The sequence below is a fragment of the Trachymyrmex cornetzi genome, unplaced genomic scaffold (assembly GCF_001594075.2).
Source record: "Trachymyrmex cornetzi isolate Tcor2-1 unplaced genomic scaffold, Tcor1.1 scaffold487, whole genome shotgun sequence".
NCBI lineage: Eukaryota > Metazoa > Arthropoda > Insecta > Hymenoptera > Formicidae > Trachymyrmex > Trachymyrmex cornetzi.
Genome location: NW_017299695.1, coordinates 71,493 through 89,950, shown reverse-complemented (window position 1 = coordinate 89,950; position 18,458 = coordinate 71,493). Strand labels below are relative to the sequence as shown.

General features: G+C 30.9%; 4 protein-coding genes across 6 annotated transcripts; 2 read left to right on the top strand and 2 right to left on the bottom strand.

The window, feature by feature from the left end:
- Positions 1–867: 867 nt before the first annotated feature.
- Positions 868–4,827, bottom strand: Kaz (E3 ubiquitin-protein transferase Katazuke). Its single transcript, XM_018514038.1, has 5 exons — positions 4,789–4,827; positions 2,764–3,175; positions 1,981–2,293; positions 1,552–1,861; positions 868–1,151 (listed from the first exon to the last, which is right to left on the bottom strand). Exons 1-5 carry the CDS (start codon positions 4,825–4,827, stop codon positions 1,050–1,052), a joined length of 1,176 nt encoding a protein of 391 aa, XP_018369540.1. The 3' UTR covers positions 868–1,049.
- Positions 4,828–5,985: 1,158 nt separating this feature from the next.
- Positions 5,986–14,227, top strand: CPSF1 (cleavage and polyadenylation specificity factor subunit 1). Its single transcript, XM_018514040.1, has 21 exons — positions 5,986–6,271; positions 6,363–6,577; positions 6,963–7,273; positions 7,359–7,609; positions 7,704–7,885; positions 8,655–8,939; positions 9,017–9,190; positions 9,764–9,895; positions 9,987–10,136; positions 10,428–10,589; positions 10,673–10,908; positions 11,122–11,332; positions 11,407–11,573; positions 11,779–12,025; positions 12,106–12,291; positions 12,410–12,658; positions 12,738–12,890; positions 12,964–13,140; positions 13,230–13,503; positions 13,602–13,731; positions 13,825–14,227. Exons 1-21 carry the CDS (start codon positions 6,103–6,105, stop codon positions 14,009–14,011), a joined length of 4,248 nt encoding a protein of 1,415 aa, XP_018369542.1. The 5' UTR covers positions 5,986–6,102; the 3' UTR covers positions 14,012–14,227.
- Positions 14,228–14,259: 32 nt separating this feature from the next.
- Positions 14,260–16,312, top strand: LOC108765367 (EF-hand calcium-binding domain-containing protein 2). 3 transcript variants are annotated; one of them, XM_018514045.1, is made up of 6 exons: positions 14,260–14,308; positions 14,379–14,545; positions 14,888–15,004; positions 15,095–15,215; positions 15,320–15,530; positions 15,664–15,827. In XM_018514045.1, exons 2-6 carry the CDS (start codon positions 14,458–14,460, stop codon positions 15,787–15,789), a joined length of 663 nt encoding a protein of 220 aa, XP_018369547.1. In that variant the 5' UTR covers positions 14,260–14,308; positions 14,379–14,457; the 3' UTR covers positions 15,790–15,827. The 3 variants fall into 3 exon arrangements, with proteins under 3 accessions (XP_018369547.1, XP_018369546.1, XP_018369548.1); XM_018514044.1 differs by having other exon boundaries at positions 14,304–14,545; XM_018514046.1 differs by lacking the exon at positions 15,664–15,827 and adding an exon at positions 16,238–16,312 and having other exon boundaries at positions 14,305–14,545.
- Positions 15,983–18,242, bottom strand: LOC108765366 (delta(3,5)-Delta(2,4)-dienoyl-CoA isomerase, mitochondrial). Its single transcript, XM_018514043.1, has 7 exons — positions 17,841–18,242; positions 17,335–17,482; positions 17,163–17,251; positions 16,940–17,067; positions 16,507–16,787; positions 16,263–16,389; positions 15,983–16,131 (listed from the first exon to the last, which is right to left on the bottom strand). Exons 1-7 carry the CDS (start codon positions 17,986–17,988, stop codon positions 16,033–16,035), a joined length of 1,020 nt encoding a protein of 339 aa, XP_018369545.1. The 5' UTR covers positions 17,989–18,242; the 3' UTR covers positions 15,983–16,032.
- Positions 18,243–18,458: the final 216 nt, after the last annotated feature.

Genomic DNA, 18,458 nt, shown 5'->3' with positions numbered 1-18,458 from the left:
TCGATAAATAATCCAATAAAATCGGAACTCATGAATTTAAGGAAGAGAAAAAAAATTGCTAGGGTAGATAAAATATTTTTATATGGATTCTCGGTCACACGAATAAATTTCATTCGATAAATTGTTTCGCGCATATTGTACCATTTAGATTTTAAGCAAACTTAAAAATATTCATGCATTAGTATTCAATATTAATAAGATTTAAATACGCATTCATTTCCACATAAAAATAATACAAATATTTAATGGTACAAGTTGATTCATACATTGTTACTGCTTTATCAGCAGTTTTGTCATTTCTATGTTGGAATGTATGCACAATATATCAATTAAATATACATATGCATACGTAGGGTGATTAAAAATTGCAGCTCTCTTGATTATAAATACACATTAAGTTACTCAAATTATATCGAATATTGTAAAAATATATATATATATATATTCGATCCTATCGCGTTTGAATTCTTTAGAAAATTTAATTTTGTGAATTAAATTAATTGAGTTCATACATTATTTTTGTAATCTACTAATTTTCAGAAAACTTGAACTTTTAACATTACTTTTGTGCATCATTTTAGTAGTTTTATTCGATATCTGAAGAACCATTTTTTTGTTCATCCGATCTAAAATATGAATTTTGATAAACCCTACATATGTAAGGACTTTGTAAGATAAGAAATACATGGTTGCGTTTTATGAATAAGTAGATTTATGGACAACAGTTTGAACCATTCAATTTATTGTAGAAAGAACGTTAAATAAATGAGTAAGGATTAACTATCCCCGTTAACAAATAATTAATATTATACTATGTAACAACAAATTACAGTAATATTCTCCATTACATATTTTTTTATACAGGATGGATGTTAATAAGTCGATCAAATTTTCCTTAAAAATAGATGTTATTTCGTTCCAGTATCATTAGTATAGTATACAATTATTATTTAAATAACAGAAAGATTGGAGCAAGGAGAGGGCCACATATAAGCGTCAAGCATATAGTACAACATATATATATATATACTTTGTGTCAATGCGAGAGTTTACATTACATAAACCTTTTCAATTTTTTTATATGGAAATACTTCTTTGGTCTTTGGGCAGATCACAGTGCCGTTATTTTCTTGAGCCATTTTTTCCAACGCCTACAAACAAAAAATATAATTACGAACATTGGAAAAAGTACAATTATATAATAATATATCATAATAAATATACAAAATTTTACCTTATAATCTCTCAGAGAGAAATAAAACATATCATAAGGTAAAAAATTTTGTATATTTAAGATATATTGTTAAAATTTAATTTTTATCACACACACATATACATAATGCATGCGTAATCTTCCTTGTATAATATAATTTAATATTACAATAAAATAATACTTTTTTATATTTAAAATTATTGCTGTATTTTATATTGATCACATCATCTTTACACACACATTATATATTTTAATAACATTATTCTTTAAAATATTAATACTGTAAGAGTTATATTATAAATTATTTAATTTATTAATATTTCAATAATTTAACTTACTTGTTCACCATATACGTATCCATTCGGCATCATCATAGGCTGATTGTATTCGTTTAGTGGTTTCCCACTTATGCTACAAACAAGTCGCGATTGCGAACAATGAGCGAAAGGCAATGGTGCGGCTAATTCATTTAATGCTTCGTTGCAAACTGGACAGCTAGGATTTCGACCTTCCTTATTCGCGCTGTAACATTGGGGAGTTTTGAGAGCCGACAAGCCAGCTTGCAGAGCTACCGTGAATACGCTCTGGCTCGCTAACTGAAACAATCTGTAGTTTTCCTGCCGAAATGTCTCGATTAGTTTGTCCCATCTATAAACAAATTATGAATTATTGATTTATATGAATTAAATAAACTACAATTTTCATATCATTAAGTTTTGCAATAACTTTGTTTATAAATAGCCAATATAAATAGCACAATTGCGAACCTCTTTTCATCCAGTAAATCCTTATAGGGACTCAAGTATGCGTGAGCCGGGAAGGCCAACTGGCCCATGCAGCACTGAATCTCCTGCAGCTGATAATCGTCGTAGTTGGCAAAGTACTTGCGAGCATGCTTCACCGCATCAAGCCGTCTGTCAGTCCGCACTAATTCGATAAATTCTTGCACGCGTAAATTGAATTCCATAGTGCTGCCTAGTTTCCTTAACTTCGAACGATTATCATGACACCAACCGATGCATCTCGCACTTTCATGATTAGCTAAAGATTTTTCCACTTCCCTCGATACCATAAATACATCTGTAAATGTTATAAGATATTGAAGATTGGCAGAGAATTTTTTCTTACTGAGAATTTATAAAATTTAAAAAATTTGATTTAAAGAGAATTTTTTGAATATATTTTTGCGATAAATTTTTCAATTCATATTGATCTTCGCCACATTTTCTCGAATTTTTTACTTAATCATATGTGCTTAAATATTATTATGGCCGGTATTCATAGTTGGTTCTTATTTCAAGATCTTAAGTAATGTCTTAAGACACTAATGCAGCCCTCCGATTGGTTTGTGACACCTCAAAACAGAACTTAAGACGGTCTTGAATATAAGAACTGACTATGAATACTATCCTATGATTCTATTTTTCCTTTTCTATTTGTCCTATATTATAATAATTTAAATATTTTGATGCTTGTCTAATACAGCTTCAAAGATTAGTAAAGAGTTCTTTGTGTGAAGTGTGATAACGATCATTTATCAAACTATATACCAATATTTGTTAGATCCCTAAGTTCGCTACTGTCTGCCAATTTAGTAGCCGTTTTGTAGTATCCCTTGCGAAGAAAATATTCTACAAGCATTCTGTCTAATCTCTGCCGTCTCCATTGATTCACAGCGCTCGGAGAGGTATTAGCGTGATCCTTTAAATGATCTAATCTTCTTTTGCACACCATGCCTGCTTGCAATTCCTCTGCTATGGACTCCTGAGCTTTACGCTTTAAAACTTGAAGCCTAGCAACTACGCCACCGAGCAATTTGCTAATTTCACCAGTTGCTACATAAGTTCCATCAGTCTTTAAACTTTTCTCAAGTTCGTTAGATACTGCCTGAACATGTGACACTTCTCTATCAAGAGTTTTCTGAGCAGAACGGAACTTCTTATTCAGTAGCTCATATGGAACCTGTGTTTTAAAATTACGTTATTGATACGTAAGTAGATTTTGAGAGCTTTCTAGTAAAAGACATTGGCTCTAAATTAAGCAAAAGATATTAGCTTCCGAATTAAGCATAAAGCGCAAGAGGTACTACTTTATCCTTCTTTGTTCTTTGGTGATCAACAAGAACAAATAGTGCATGTGCTTTGTGCTTAATTTGAAACGCACTCATATATCAACACAGCAGTCATTCTGTCTTTATCTTTCACTGAATATTGAACAAAAACACAACAACACTTGTATCAATATGTGTATATCTTGCTAGATATATATAACACCCTTTGTATATATAATACATATTCTATTAAAACATTTAAATACCATATAAATATTCATCAAAATTTTTACGATTGCATATGAGGAAAGCCCCCTATTATGAGATAGGCACCTAATATGAGATAGCGGTGTTTCTGCTAAACTAATAAACACTATCTATTGGTTGCACCATAAATTTATTACTCTTGGATTGAAAAATATTTAGTGAAAAATTCATTATTAGATCATGTCCGTAGTCATTGTAAAAAAAGATTTTAGAATTTGGATGTCTACAAGTTTCATTAGATAAGTCTTTAAACCTTGTTTATTTATTTAATAAGTAAATATTTGGCAAAAAATTCTTTATGTAGTGATCGTACTAATAGAAAAATATAGGATATGTTGAATTGCTTAATTACAGAAGTTAAATTTGATGATCGTAAAACCATAAGGTGTGAAAATCGTAATATGAGGTACCCAGAGTATTTTTAATATAAAATAACCTATGCTCCTATGTCACAGCGAAAATCGTTGCTAAATTATAAATGTTATTGTACAATAGTAAAAAAGACAACCGGAATGAACGAGTGTCTATTTCTACGATGCTTGGTCTCAACTACCTGAAAAAAAGTCCCGGGTACAATGCATCGCATGCTGATTTTGTACACACACTGACTGTGTCTGTTTGTATTTTAGAAACATTACATAAAGTTTTTTAATGCAATACTGATGTATTTTGGATTTTATTATAGATTTCTCAGAGCATCTGATATTAGGAGCATAATTTTTTGACTTTGCGATTTGCTCACTTTTTACATTTCTTTAATTTAAAAAAAATAGAATTTTTAAATAGAATTTTACATAACATTATCTTAAAGCTTATTAAATTTCCTTCAAAATAACGCATTATTTTTTTTTACCCATTTTAATTCTACCCATGGATTTCTAGCATTTACTCAAAATGATCTCATAATAGGACCCTTTCCAATATATATAATAATTATATGCATATACATATGTATAATATTCACATCTGTTATGAAAAATTTTATTACTAAAAATTATCTATTCTTTAAAGATTTACATTTAATAAGATATTATCTTTAGCAATTTTCTTCAAGATATACATCTTTAAACATTATAAAAGATTACTTAAAGTTAATTGACAAATAAGTGTATTTATCAATTATACAGAATTATACACAATACGACAGACAATAAAATTTTCAAATGGCAAATCTCGAAAACATCATGACATCGTATGTAGGAGGAGTATATTATGTAGGAGTATATTATGCATAAGCGAGTAAGATATAAATGTTTACCTTAAGTGTAGGATGTTCGAGGCTCTTAACATCTGACATATTGGTTAAATGCCCAGAACAATGAGCAACGAGGAGGCACGGAGTGGAGAACACGATGACGGAGTCGATGATCCGATTAGGTATCAATTACTATAAGTCGCGAGACGACGTATATTCACGTCCATGTTAATGCGATCTAGTTAGAAAGGAGTCGATGACAATGCACAAAGAACGACGAACTCGCAGGATTTCATCGATTGCTAGCAATAGCATTCACCTTTAGCCACCTTGCAGTTCACTCTTCCTTCACATGTGTCGGTTTGTTTACGCCTAATTTAGGTCGGTTTAGTATCTTTCTCTCACTAATGTCTAAACCTGTATCAAACTTTATTTCGTATTAGAGACGATTTGTCAATTGAAAGTTAGAAATCGCTCAATCAAATTATTTTTATCTTTTTTATATTTTTATCATTTTATTCTAATATCGATTGAATTTTAACAATGATCCTTAAGGATTTATGCCTGTTCAATCTTCTTCTTCTTCACACGAAAATGGTTCCCTGGGTTTCCCGTTTCTTCAACGAAACAGATACGGCCATAACAAAGACAATCACCAGAGGGCTCCGGTGAAGACTGAGATCAGCGCTATGGCTGGGAAACGACTCAAACGATTCAGGTAGGTAGCAACCATAAGGCCTGTTCTTTTTGGCTGAACTTTTGCACCGGTTCATCTTTCTTCCTCTTCTTTCCTCCTGAAGAGAAAAGGAAGAAAGTGAACTTGTGCAAAAGTTCAGCCAAAAAGAACAGGCCTCATGTGTATTAGTTCAGACAGGACAGTGCAGGAATAAAGGCCGCAGCACAAACTTTTGCATAACGCATAGTGCATAAGCGAATCAACTAATCAGAATCTTCCCTTTCCTCCCATTCCATGGAAAAGAAGAATTTTGATTGGTTGATTCCTTTTATGCACTATGCATTATGCGTTATGCAAGAGTGTGTGCCGCGGCCTTAAGCCCGGATCCTCATACGGGCAACAGCGCTTTGACACCGAGAGCTGATTGGTGAAAAGCCAATTGTGGGGATAAATTTTACTCCTACAACTGGCTTTTCACCAATCAGCGTTCGGTGTCAAAGCGCTGTTGCCCGTATGAGGATCCGGGCTAAAGAACAGACTTCTCGTTTTTAAACTATTACCTAACCTTTCTTGAGATTCACGACGACGCGTCATGTTACATCGTGTATGCTAATTTTTATGATTTTCACTGATAATCTATGAAATAAACATTTCTCTAAAATATATCCGTGACAATTTACATCGTTTGGTGACGCTCAGTCATGTATTCTATATGTAAAAGTACCCATCCCGCAACTGGAGTCGAACATGCGATCACATGCCACTTTTTCAACCGCAACGAGAAATGTCTCGTTGTTGCCGGCGCGAATGTTATACGGGTGTTTCGTCTGATTCCTGATGTAGACATGACAAGAAGGGAAAAATATACAGGTACTTTTTTATTTTAATTTCCTCTTAAAACACTACTGACATTATGAATATATAAAATAGAAGAATATATACATATATCCTCTTCTTGCAGAAACACGCCCCCCTAAAATGAAGCTGGAGTGCTTGACACAATACACTTTACATGGAAATATCATGTCTATGCAGGCCGTTCATCTCATTGGATCACAAAGAGATTCTTTGCTGCTCAGCTTTCGTGACGCAAAGCTATCTGTTGTTGAATATGATCAGGATATTCATGATCTAAGAACTGTGTCGTTGCATTACTTCGAAGAAGAAGAAATAAAGGTTCCAATTTTTATGGAAAAGAGCTATAAGAGCTTCTAATTTTATTCTGAAAATCAAGCTTTGTTTTTAAAGCTATCATTCATATTTAGAAGTTTTCTCTGTTCTTAAAAAAAATAACACAATATCATAAACATTAAACTAAATATCTCAAAATACCATAATGTTTTATCTTATTCACATTGAAATTAAATTTTTAGATACTTTGTTTTAATCATAATATTTCCCAATTAACATTTTTAGTGTTATATGTGTAATGATAATTTTAGGAATTAAACCAGAATCTTTTGTTTGATAAGTTCTAACATTGAGCTGTATCAATCACCTCAAATTTTATTCTTAATGCTGCAAATATCTCAAACTTTCAAGTTACATTTTATTTTACTAGGATGGATGGACAAATCATCATCATATACCAATAGTAAGAGTGGATCCTGAGGGAAGATGTGCGGTAATGCTGATATTTGGTAGAAAATTAGTTGTATTACCTTTTCGTAAGGATCCTAGCCTTGATGATGGTGATTTACTTGATAGTGCGAAATTAACATCTACCAATAAGACTCCGATACTATCCTCATACATGATAGTATTGAAAACACTAGAGGAAAAAATGGATAATGTGATAGACTTACAATTCCTACATGGCTATTACGAACCTACATTATTAATTTTATACGAGCCAGTAAGAACATTTTCAGGGTAAGGATACATTTTTACAAAATAGATAAGAAATTATATGTCCATCAATCTCATTATTTGATTTATATTATTTTGATTTATATAGACGTATTGCAGTAAGACAAGATACTTGTGCAATGGTTGCCATATCTTTGAATATACAGCAAAGGGTTCATCCTATTATTTGGTCTGTCTCCAATTTGCCATTTGATTGTTATCAAGCTGTACCTGTAAAAAAACCCCTAGGTGGTACCCTAATAATGGCAGTTAACTCGCTTATTTATTTGAATCAAAGTATACCACCTTATGGAGTATCACTTAACAGTTTAGCAGACTCAAGTACAAATTTTCCATTAAGTAAGTGGATTTTTTAATATTTCTTGTAATATGTATGATTTATGATATATCCATGTATTAATTAAATACATTCTTGTTATTTTTATTTTTGCAGAGCCACAGGAAGGAGTAAAAATGAGTTTAGAAGGATCACAAGTAGCATTTATATCTACAGATCGTTTAGTTATTTCTTTGAAAAGTGGCGAACTCTACGTTTTGTCTCTTTTTGCCGATAGTATGCGATCTGTACGTGGATTTCACTTTGATAAGGCTGCTGCTAGTGTGTTAACATCATGTGTAAGTATTTATACTTGATTTTTTAATTGCTGTATATATACATACAACACACACACACATACACACATACATATATATATATACATATATACAAGGTGGCCCACGTAAAGTGTTACAAGCTAATAACTATAAATATTTGCACTGCACATCGATAATTTTTCTCACATTCTCCCAGAATTAACATATTAATTTCCATGTCAAAATGAGCCATGATTTTTTAATTTGATAGCTCAAAACTAACTAAATACATAGTAGATCTGTATTTATGTTTCTTTTGGTTAACATTAAGGTAGTTTTCGTTTTAATTGTATCGTAAACACAACTTTGTGTCAATGGAGTTCAATCATGAATAAAATGGCTAAAAGTTTAAATGTTTATAACTTTTGATAGGAGCATTTTCCAAAGAAATGTTTCAGACAAAGTTTACTTGTTTTTCCTTGTAGAATCCAAATATGTAACATTTTACAGGGGGTCCCATTTGAAATTTTGAAGTTACCTTCCGCCCCTTTTCAAAGGGGGATGGGGGTGGATTTTTGTTTGCGTAGTTAGAAAAAGGTCCTTCAAATATATGAAATTTTCTCATAAACAACTTTTTGATAGGACAAATATTTTTAGAGTTATTAGCTTGTAATACTTTACGTTTTATCCTTCCCCTATGGGCCATTCATATATGTGTGTGTGTGTGTATGTGTATAAAATATTTATCTTTTCAACAATATGTATGCTTATGTTATGTACTTGTTATATTTTGTTACTTGTTATGTTTTAGGTATGTATGTGTGAGGATAATTATCTTTTTCTTGGTTCTCGACTTGGTAATTCATTACTTTTACGATTCACGGAGAAGGAGCCGGAAACTTTGAAAAATTTGAATGACAGTGAGATTACCATTGAAGAAAATGAGAGCGAAGAAACTCCAGCCAAGAAAACAAAGCAAGACTTTCTTGGTGATTGGATGGCCTCAGATGTATTGGATATCAAAGATCCAGAAGAGTTAGAAGTGTATGGCAGTGAAACTCATACATCCATTCAGATCACTTCATATATTTTTGAGGTATCAGCAAGTTTTATATTAATTTCAATAATAGTTTATCTGTTCTGTGCTTTTTACAATTAATTTTTTACTCATAGGTATGTGACAGCTTGTTGAATATTGGACCGTGTGGAAATATTTCAATGGGAGAACCAGCCTTCCTGTCGGAAGAATTTCTACAAAATCAAGACCCTGATGTAGAACTTGTGACAACATCTGGATATGGAAAGAACGGTGCACTTTGTGTACTACAACGTTCTATACGCCCTCAGGTAAATGATATGAGATTTGATGCTCATAACTCTGTGGTTTGTGTAAAGATATACAGTGTCGGAAGTCATAATTATATGATAGATATGTACACACACACACACACACACAAACACACACACATACACACCTGCATATCTTCTAATACATATTTATGTATTATGTATATGTATCTGGAGACACGGCAAGACAAGCGTCATGGCGCGAGACACTGCCGTGCTCCTTTACGCGAGCCGGCGAATTGCGGTATATCTTACACATAATTCATATTTTAAATTTTAATATATTAATTGCCGATAAAATTAAATTTATATCATGCACACTCTTTTATATAAATTTATTGAATATTTATTTAATCTAAATAAAGCTAATAATGTTACTTTAATCAGAATAAAAACATTTATTAATTAATATAAAATTTATGCTTATGTACATTTTTAGAAAAGAACAATTAATTGTAGATTGACTAGAGAAAGAATTTAAAATTATCTATTATTAAAATTGAACTTGCGAATTACAGAGCGCCACGTTAACAAAAGTATAATTATATTTTGGTAAATCTTTTTAATAAAAAGGTTGTGACAACATTTCAATTACCTGGCTGTGAAGATATGTGGACTGTCATTGGCATCTTAAACAATGATGAAATTAGAACAGAAGAGGGATCTCACGCTTTCTTGATATTAAGTCAAGAAGATTCAACTATGGTATAATACTTTCAACATAATATTTAAATATTGCTTTATATCCTCTACAAATTATAATTAAGCCTTAATTTATAATATAATTTATTCATAGGTTCTGCAAACTGGCCAAGAGATTAATGAGGTAGATCAGAGTGGATTCAGTACACAGGGGAGTACAGTATTTGCTGGTAACCTTGGTGCTAATCGGTACATTGTACAAGTTACTCAAATGGGAGTGCGTCTTTTGCAAGGCATCGAACAAGTATGTACATTAATCATTATTATTATTATGAACAAATTGTATCTAATAATAAAATATTCAATATCACTAACAATAGACAATCCTTAGTTTACACAATATATTTTATTAAATATGAATGTGAACATTTCATATATCTCATTCAATATAAATTTTTTAAACGTGGAAGCAAAATAAATAATATTTTCATATTAATTTTTGTGTGCATTTCTTTATTAATTTAATCGCTAAATATATGATAACATTTGTATTTTCATAATACTTATATTTTCTTTTTGATTTTATTAATTACAGATTCAACATATGCCCATAGATCTTGGATGTCCAATTGTACATGCAAGTTGTGCTGATCCATATGTAGCACTATTGTCGGAAGATGGACAAGTGATGTTATTGACACTTAGAGAAGTAAGAGGTACAGCGAGATTGCATGCTCAGACTGCCAATCTACTGTTTGTAAGTTTCTTAATTTTATAATTAATATTACATAAATGTTTCATGAAATATTCTTAATATCTGTATAATATGTATATGTTTAGCGCCCTCAGATAGAGGCATTATGCGCTTATAGAGATGTAAGCGGGATTTTTACAACGCAATTATTTGAGAACGCAGATGATGAACATACTGAAGAAGAATACAATGTAGAGGAACCGTCTGTACTTAGCAATGTCGACAATGAAGACGATCTATTGTACGGCGATGCTCCAGTATTTCAAATGCCTGCACCATCATATCTAAAAGCATCGGATGGCACTACTAAGAAACCACCTTGGTAAAATTCCTATTTAACCACTCGTTATACAGTGTTTCTAAAATGTTTGATCAAACTTTATATTTTATTAACTATTTTTTTTTTTTTATTAAATTAGAATATTTAAAAAAATAAAATTTATTTGACTAACTATTTTTTAAGCACATTCTACACCTCTGATATTAAAGAATCATGTATTAATACATTTTTATAATATGGATTTTCATATAATAGGTGGCAAAGGCATTTGCAAGAAATTAAGTCTACATACTGGCTACTTGTATATAGAGACAGCGGAACGCTGGAAATTTATTCTTTACCTGATTTACGATTATCTTACCTTATTCGCAATTTTGGCTATGGCCAGTACGTATTACATGACAGTATGGAATCTACAACTTTACAATCGACTCCGATCAATGAGATCCCTCATCCTGATATGCAGGTAATTTATCTATAAATATGTCTTTTTAGAAATCCTAAAAAAACTTGTGTTCTTAATAATATCTATTTTTGTAGGTCCGTGAAATTCTGATGGTTGCTCTAGGACATCATGGAAATCGGCCGATGCTCTTGGTACGTCTCGATTCGGATTTGCAAATCTATCAAGCTTACAGATACCCAAAAGGATATTTAAAATTGAGATTTAAGAAATTGGACCATGGAATTATTCCAGGACATTTAAGGTTTGAGTAATTCTAATATATATATGATACTACATTTTCTAATATATAAAATAATATCATTTTTTAATATTTAGAGAGAGAATATATATAATTATACTATATACATTAGTTAATGTATTAAAATAACAGTTATTTGCACCGAAATGGAGCTTACAATGAAGCTTCTTTACCTAGATTATTGTTTTTAATTGAATTTCCTTTGCAGTCCAAGACCCAAAGAAGAAGATGTTCCAAGGAACAGGAACATCACTCGCATCTGTGTCATGCGTTACTTCAGCAACATTGCTGGATATAATGGAGTATTTATCTGTAGCGATTATCCACATTGGATATTTTTGACTGGACGCGGTGAATTACGTACACATCCAATGGGCATTGACGGTCCCGTTACATCTTTTGCGCCTTTTAATAATATTAATTGCCCTCAAGGTTTTCTGTATTTTAATAGAAAGGTACGGTATTTTTACAGTATAGTTTATAATAATATAATGAAATGACATACATAAGATGACACACAGATGTTATTTTCTAGGAAGAGTTAAGGATATGTGTTTTACCAACGCATTTGTCGTACGATGCTCCATGGCCAGTTAGGAAAGTCCCTTTGCGATGTACTCCTCATTTTGTTACATATCATCTCGAAAGCAAGACTTATTGTGTTATAACAAGCACAGCTGAACCTCTGAAAAGTTATTACAGATTTAACGGCGAAGACAAAGTACTGACAAAAATATTATTTATTTCAATTACCCAGAATATTTATCAATATCTATTTATCAAATATCAGAGGCAATATTAAAAATTAATATTAATAAATGCGTTTTTTTATTGATTAGGAATTTACGGAAGAAGAACGTCTAGAAAGGTTTCTTTATCCATCTCAAGAACAATTTTCCATTGTACTGTTTTCTCCAGTTTCGTGGGAAACTATTCCCAATACAAAAATCGAGTTGGACCAATGGGAACATGTCACTTGCTTAAAGAATGTATCTTTGGCTTATGAAGGAACGAGATCTGGTTTGAAAGGTTACATAGTATTAGGAACAAATTATAATTACGGCGAGGATATCACAAGCAGAGGACGAGTAAATTATATATTTATATTGAAAATATCTTTAAGCTCTTCATCTATTTTTAATGTGATCTTATTTTAAAAATTTTCAGATACTTATATTCGATATAATTGAAGTAGTACCTGAGCCTGGCCAGCCATTAACCAAAAATAGATTTAAACAGATTTATGCAAAGGAACAAAAGGGACCTATAACTGCTATAACACAAGTATCAGGATTTTTGGTGTCAGCTGTTGGACAAAAAGTATCGTATTTCTATTAAATTTATTTCTATAAAAATTATATTGTAAATAGCATTAAAAATTGTTTCGTTACAGATTTATATTTGGCAATTAAAAGATAATGATCTTGTTGGGGTCGCTTTTATCGATACTCAGATCTATATTCATCAAATGCTTAGTATAAAAAGTCTAATTTTGATAGCTGACGTCTATAAATCCATTAGTTTGTTGAGATTTCAGGAAGAATATAGAACACTTTCTCTTGTCAGCAGAGTGAGTATTATTTACTAATTTCAAATTTACATACATTATATACTTCTGAAAAATTTTGCATTTAAAATATATAATTTATTCTATTACAGGATTTTAGACCTGCAGAAGTGTATACAATAGAGTATTTAATTGATAATTCAAATTTAGGTTTTATTGTAGCTGATGGAGAGAGCAATTTAGCTTTATTTATGTATCAACCGGAGTCCAGAGAAAGTCTGGGAGGTCAAAAGTTAATTAGAAAAGCAGATTTTCATTTAGGACAAAAAATAAACACTTTCTTTCGTATTAAATGTCGAATCACTGATCCGGCAAACGATAAAAAACAGTTTTCTGGCGCTGATAAAAGACATGTTACTATGTACGGTAAGTCCAAATATATATTTAAAAAAATAGCGATATCTCTTTAATGGAATATTTTCAATATTTAAATATTTTTATGCAAATTTCTTTTTACATTTTAGCATCCTTGGATGGTAGCCTTGGTTACATTCTGCCAGTTCCAGAAAAAACATATCGGAGATTACTTATGTTACAAAATGTATTGGTTACGCATATCTGTCATATTGCAGGTTTAAATCCAAAAGCTTATCGGCAAGTTTTAATTATAATTATATACAGATATATTTGCTAATTATTTCACTTTAATTAATAATTGAGAATATTATTATCTTTTCTTTTATCTAGCACGTATAAAAGTTATATACGAAATCAAGGAAACCCAGCAAGAGGCATTATTGATGGTGATTTAGTTTGGCGTTACCTTTTCTTACCCAACAATGAGAAAGCAGATTTAGCAAAGAAAATTGGAACGCGAATTCAAGAGATTATCGAAGATATTATCGAAATCGATCGACAAACGGCTCACTTTTAATTGCAATTGTATTATATTTATGTAGCCAATCTATTGTTTTTATATTTTGTATTTTTACATTAAATAGCATAAGATATCTTTTAATCATGGCCATATTTCAATATACACTACCAGTACTAAAAATCTATAGTATAGCGTAACATGAACTATTTTTAGCATCATATATTGAAATGCGGCCTCTAAAATATGTATGTACATCCTGAAATTATCACAACATATCCTGCAATTGTTTAATTCATGTATCATGTTATATTGATGATTGCATCTAAATTATTGCAATTTAATCAAATAATACAGGTACAATTTATCAAATTTTATTATATTTTATAAAAACTAATAGTATTCTTCATGATTTTTTGCCATGTAGGCTGTAACAAATTTATTTATGCAAAATTAAGTAAGCAATAGAAATATTATTTACATTACTGGTGAGGACATCTTCCCAAATGAGTCGACTATCTACGTTGCCCTCGTTATCGCCCAGAAAGAGTATCATTGAAAGACGGTTAACTTTACGAAGAGAAACTGAAAAATGTACGTACTAGTCAAAGATTTTGTAATTAATATGTACAAATGTAAAATAAAATTTCTTAATTTTTTAAAACAAATATATGACTTATGTGGAGATAATTATGTGAAAAAGCTCTATTATAGACTAAGAATTTCCCAGAGATTACAATTTCATATTACTTATTGATCAAACAATTCTTGAAAGCTAATCATATCGAGTTCCTTGAAAATTGTTCTCTACTCTCTATTTCTTTTTAAAAAATTTCGAAATTAGATTTTCTAAAATAACAGTAAGTATATCTCAATATTAATTATTGTATCAATTTAATAATTAACAATTTAACAATTTTTATATTATATACTTAGTGGCTATCGAACCATCATTATTAGAAAGAAGACTTTACGAAGCATTTGATGTGTTTGATAATGCTAGGAGTGGAGAGGTAGATGTTAGAGATTTGGGAACTATAATTAGAGCATTAGGTAATGTTCACGATATAAAAATTCTAATAATTTTATACATTTTTTTGTAGAATACATACAATTCAAATTCTTTTATTACTTATTTAACAGGATGTGTTATCACAGAAGCTGAGTTACAAGAAATTCAAGTAGAAGTTGAAGATGTCGAGAATAATTGCGTGCCAATAAACAGATTTGTAGAATACATGAGCAAAGCAATCAATGAACGCAAGTACAGTTAAAAATAAAATCTTTTTCATTATCAAAATAAGTAGCCGATGCATGATCGAAAAATGGATAATATTACATAATGATTTGTACTTGCTCGTTACCTAGGTTCAAACCAGCAGAACCAGAAGAATTATTGAAAGCATTCCAATTATTAGATCCTGAAAATCATGGATATATCATGAAAGATGATTTAGAGAAATCAATTATGGAAATTGGAGAGCCATTTACAAAAGAAGAAGTGGCCGATATGATGGCCGTAGCCTGCGACGCGGAAACTGGAAAAATTAATTATGAACATTACATCAATTTGCTAATCGTGTGTAAAAATATAGATTTATTTCTAATATTGCTAAGATTCCTTTCGACAGGAGTATACCCTTTATCTGAAAGATTTGTCGTGTTATTGAATCTATCATTTGAGATCTCCATCTAAAATATACAAATTATAGGTAAAAATTCCCGAAGACATCAATGTATATAATATTGTTGATGAAATGGAAGCTGCGAAATTGGCAAAACTGCCTGTAAAGCGCAGATGGGAAAGCATTTTATTTCAACGAGACTACCTGACATAAAAATATATGTATTATTTTAGTGGAAATAATTTTCATAAAAGAGGAATATCAAAGTATAAAAAATGTTAAAATCTGTGATTAGAAAAATTACATAAAATTATTCTATATTTTGTAATATAAATACATTTTCAAAAAATACATATATTATTTTTATATCTAACATTAATATAACATTGATATAAATAATGTCGATGTAACACACATTGGAAGTATCAAGAACATTAAGCTCAAGAGTGAAATAATTTATAACTTTGAAAATATTGGAGGGTCACCCTTAACAGCCTGTGCCATAGCTGCATTCAAAAAATCTTCACTTTGAAGCATTGCTTTATTATGCATCGCCTATTGAAACAAATTCCAAAAATATGTTATTAAAACAACTTTTCAAGTATAAGAAAATATGTGTTTATATTTATAGCAAACAAATAAATTTTTTATTGCATTTCAGGTGGAATAATAAAAAAAGCACTCACAATATGATCTAATCCCTCTTTGACAGAATGATCTCTAGAATATACCAAACTCATCTTTGAACCTTGCACCGCAACTGGACTCTTGCTTGCAATATCTTCAGCAACTTCTATTGATTTATTCAATAAGCTGAATAGAGAATATAAATAATGTCATTAAAATTCACATCGCTCTATTTGAATAATCATTACAAACTTATATTTATTGTATTTAACTTCTTATATTTCAATGTATTTATTATTTTACCTCTCCTCGTTATCCAACATGCGACTTATGAATCCACTTTCTAGTGCTTCAGCAGCTGGATACTTTCGTGCTGTATAGACAAGTTCTCTTACCAAGCTATCAGATCCCACAATTTTTGGAAATCTCTGAAGTGTACCTACATCAGCTGCCATGCCTATATCAATTTCCTTTATTTGAAAATATGCACTAGAAGAAGCATAACGTATATCAGCTGCAGATATCATGTCCATGCCAGCACCAATACAAGCACCGTGTATAACAGCTATCACAGGTTTCGAGCACTGTTAAAATTATTCTGTATCATTACTTTAATCATACAAGTTAAAGAGATATAATGAAACATTCTCTCAGTGAAAACTAGAATATATAAAATACACCAATCGTACTTAATATATGTTTATGAATTACATTATCTTTATGAATAACAAATTACCTTTTCTACAGCAGTAAATGAATCTTGATAATCCTTAATTTTAGACCCTATTAATTTAGATCTGCGTGCAATATCCTCATGTTCTGCTAAGCTTTGACCCATGTCCATCATTCCTTGCAAGTCAATTCCTGCAACACGCATCAGGTTGTTATATTATGAAATAAACTTTTTTTCAGGGTTTAGATGAATATGTAATACTCTTTATAGCTATTTTATAACTTACCCGCACAAAATGACTTGCCAGCAGCTGACAGAATAACTACTCTGCAATCTGGATTCATTGACAATCCCTCAAAACATTCCTTAAATTCTCTAAATGAAAATAATTCATAAGAATATAAGAGTTTTTTTACAGTTTAATTATGAAATGACAGGAGTGATAAGAGATCACCTACTTCCACATAGTTGAATTTATTGCATTTAGTTTTTCTGGTCTGTTCAATTTGACCATGTAAACAAATGGTTTTGGAATAGTTATTATTAATGTTTTATACGTCGGTGACATCTCCGTAGAATATCTCAGTGCTGAAGCAGCTTGTAAATCTACAAGATGTCAGTAATAAAGACATAAATATTACACAATAGCTTTCTGTAACTAAAATTTATATAATAGAGAAAAATTTGTTTTAAAAACTGTTTAATTTAAAAAAACATAACAGAAAAGAAACATTTGATCATATAATTAATTAAAGGTATACATATTATTGGGGGCTTTTAAAACAGTATGCTAAATAGTTTTGAAAAAACTATTACTTAAGCAGAAATATGAATTATGACATTAAAATGACTTCAAAATGATCACTAAATGTGATTTTTCGAACATTTATGATTTATTTTAACATTATTTTGTTATTGTTGTGACTTGTTCTAATTAGGAAAGGATATTATCTATATAACTTACATTTTCCTAATGATCCCAAACTATTCTTGACGATATTTATTGCCATGTCCCAAATGTTCGACAAACAGAAATAAAATACAACAAAGTACGAAGCTAAAATAAAGTCTAAAAAGTACAAAGTACAAAGTGCAAATGCATTTATACACATATACACATCATATACACATGCAGTGACACACTAATCAATTACATTTTCGAATGTTTCGAAAAAAAGTGAGAAAAGGTTGTATGCGTTGCTTGAACTTTTTGCCCCAGCATCTTCGCTTTCTCTCTTTTTAACGTCCAAATATACATCTATCTCATTTTAAGTTTAAAAGTTTGAGGGATTTCAAGCAGCACGAACAGACCAAGACTAGATTCAGGGAAACACTGGGCGCCTCAGCGGATTCAACAGTTAAGTAAGCGTTTGCTGCTATTGATGTATTCTTCTAAGTCTAAAATTCTGATTGGATGAGCTAAAAGAATACACCAATAACAGTGAGCGCTCACTCAACTGTTGAGTCAGCTGAATGCGCCCACTATATAGGCGTCGTCTACAATACACGGAGTAAAAAGTAAGAGTAAGAAATTGACCAATCACAGTCGATTATTCTTCTCACATTCGACTGTGATTGGTCA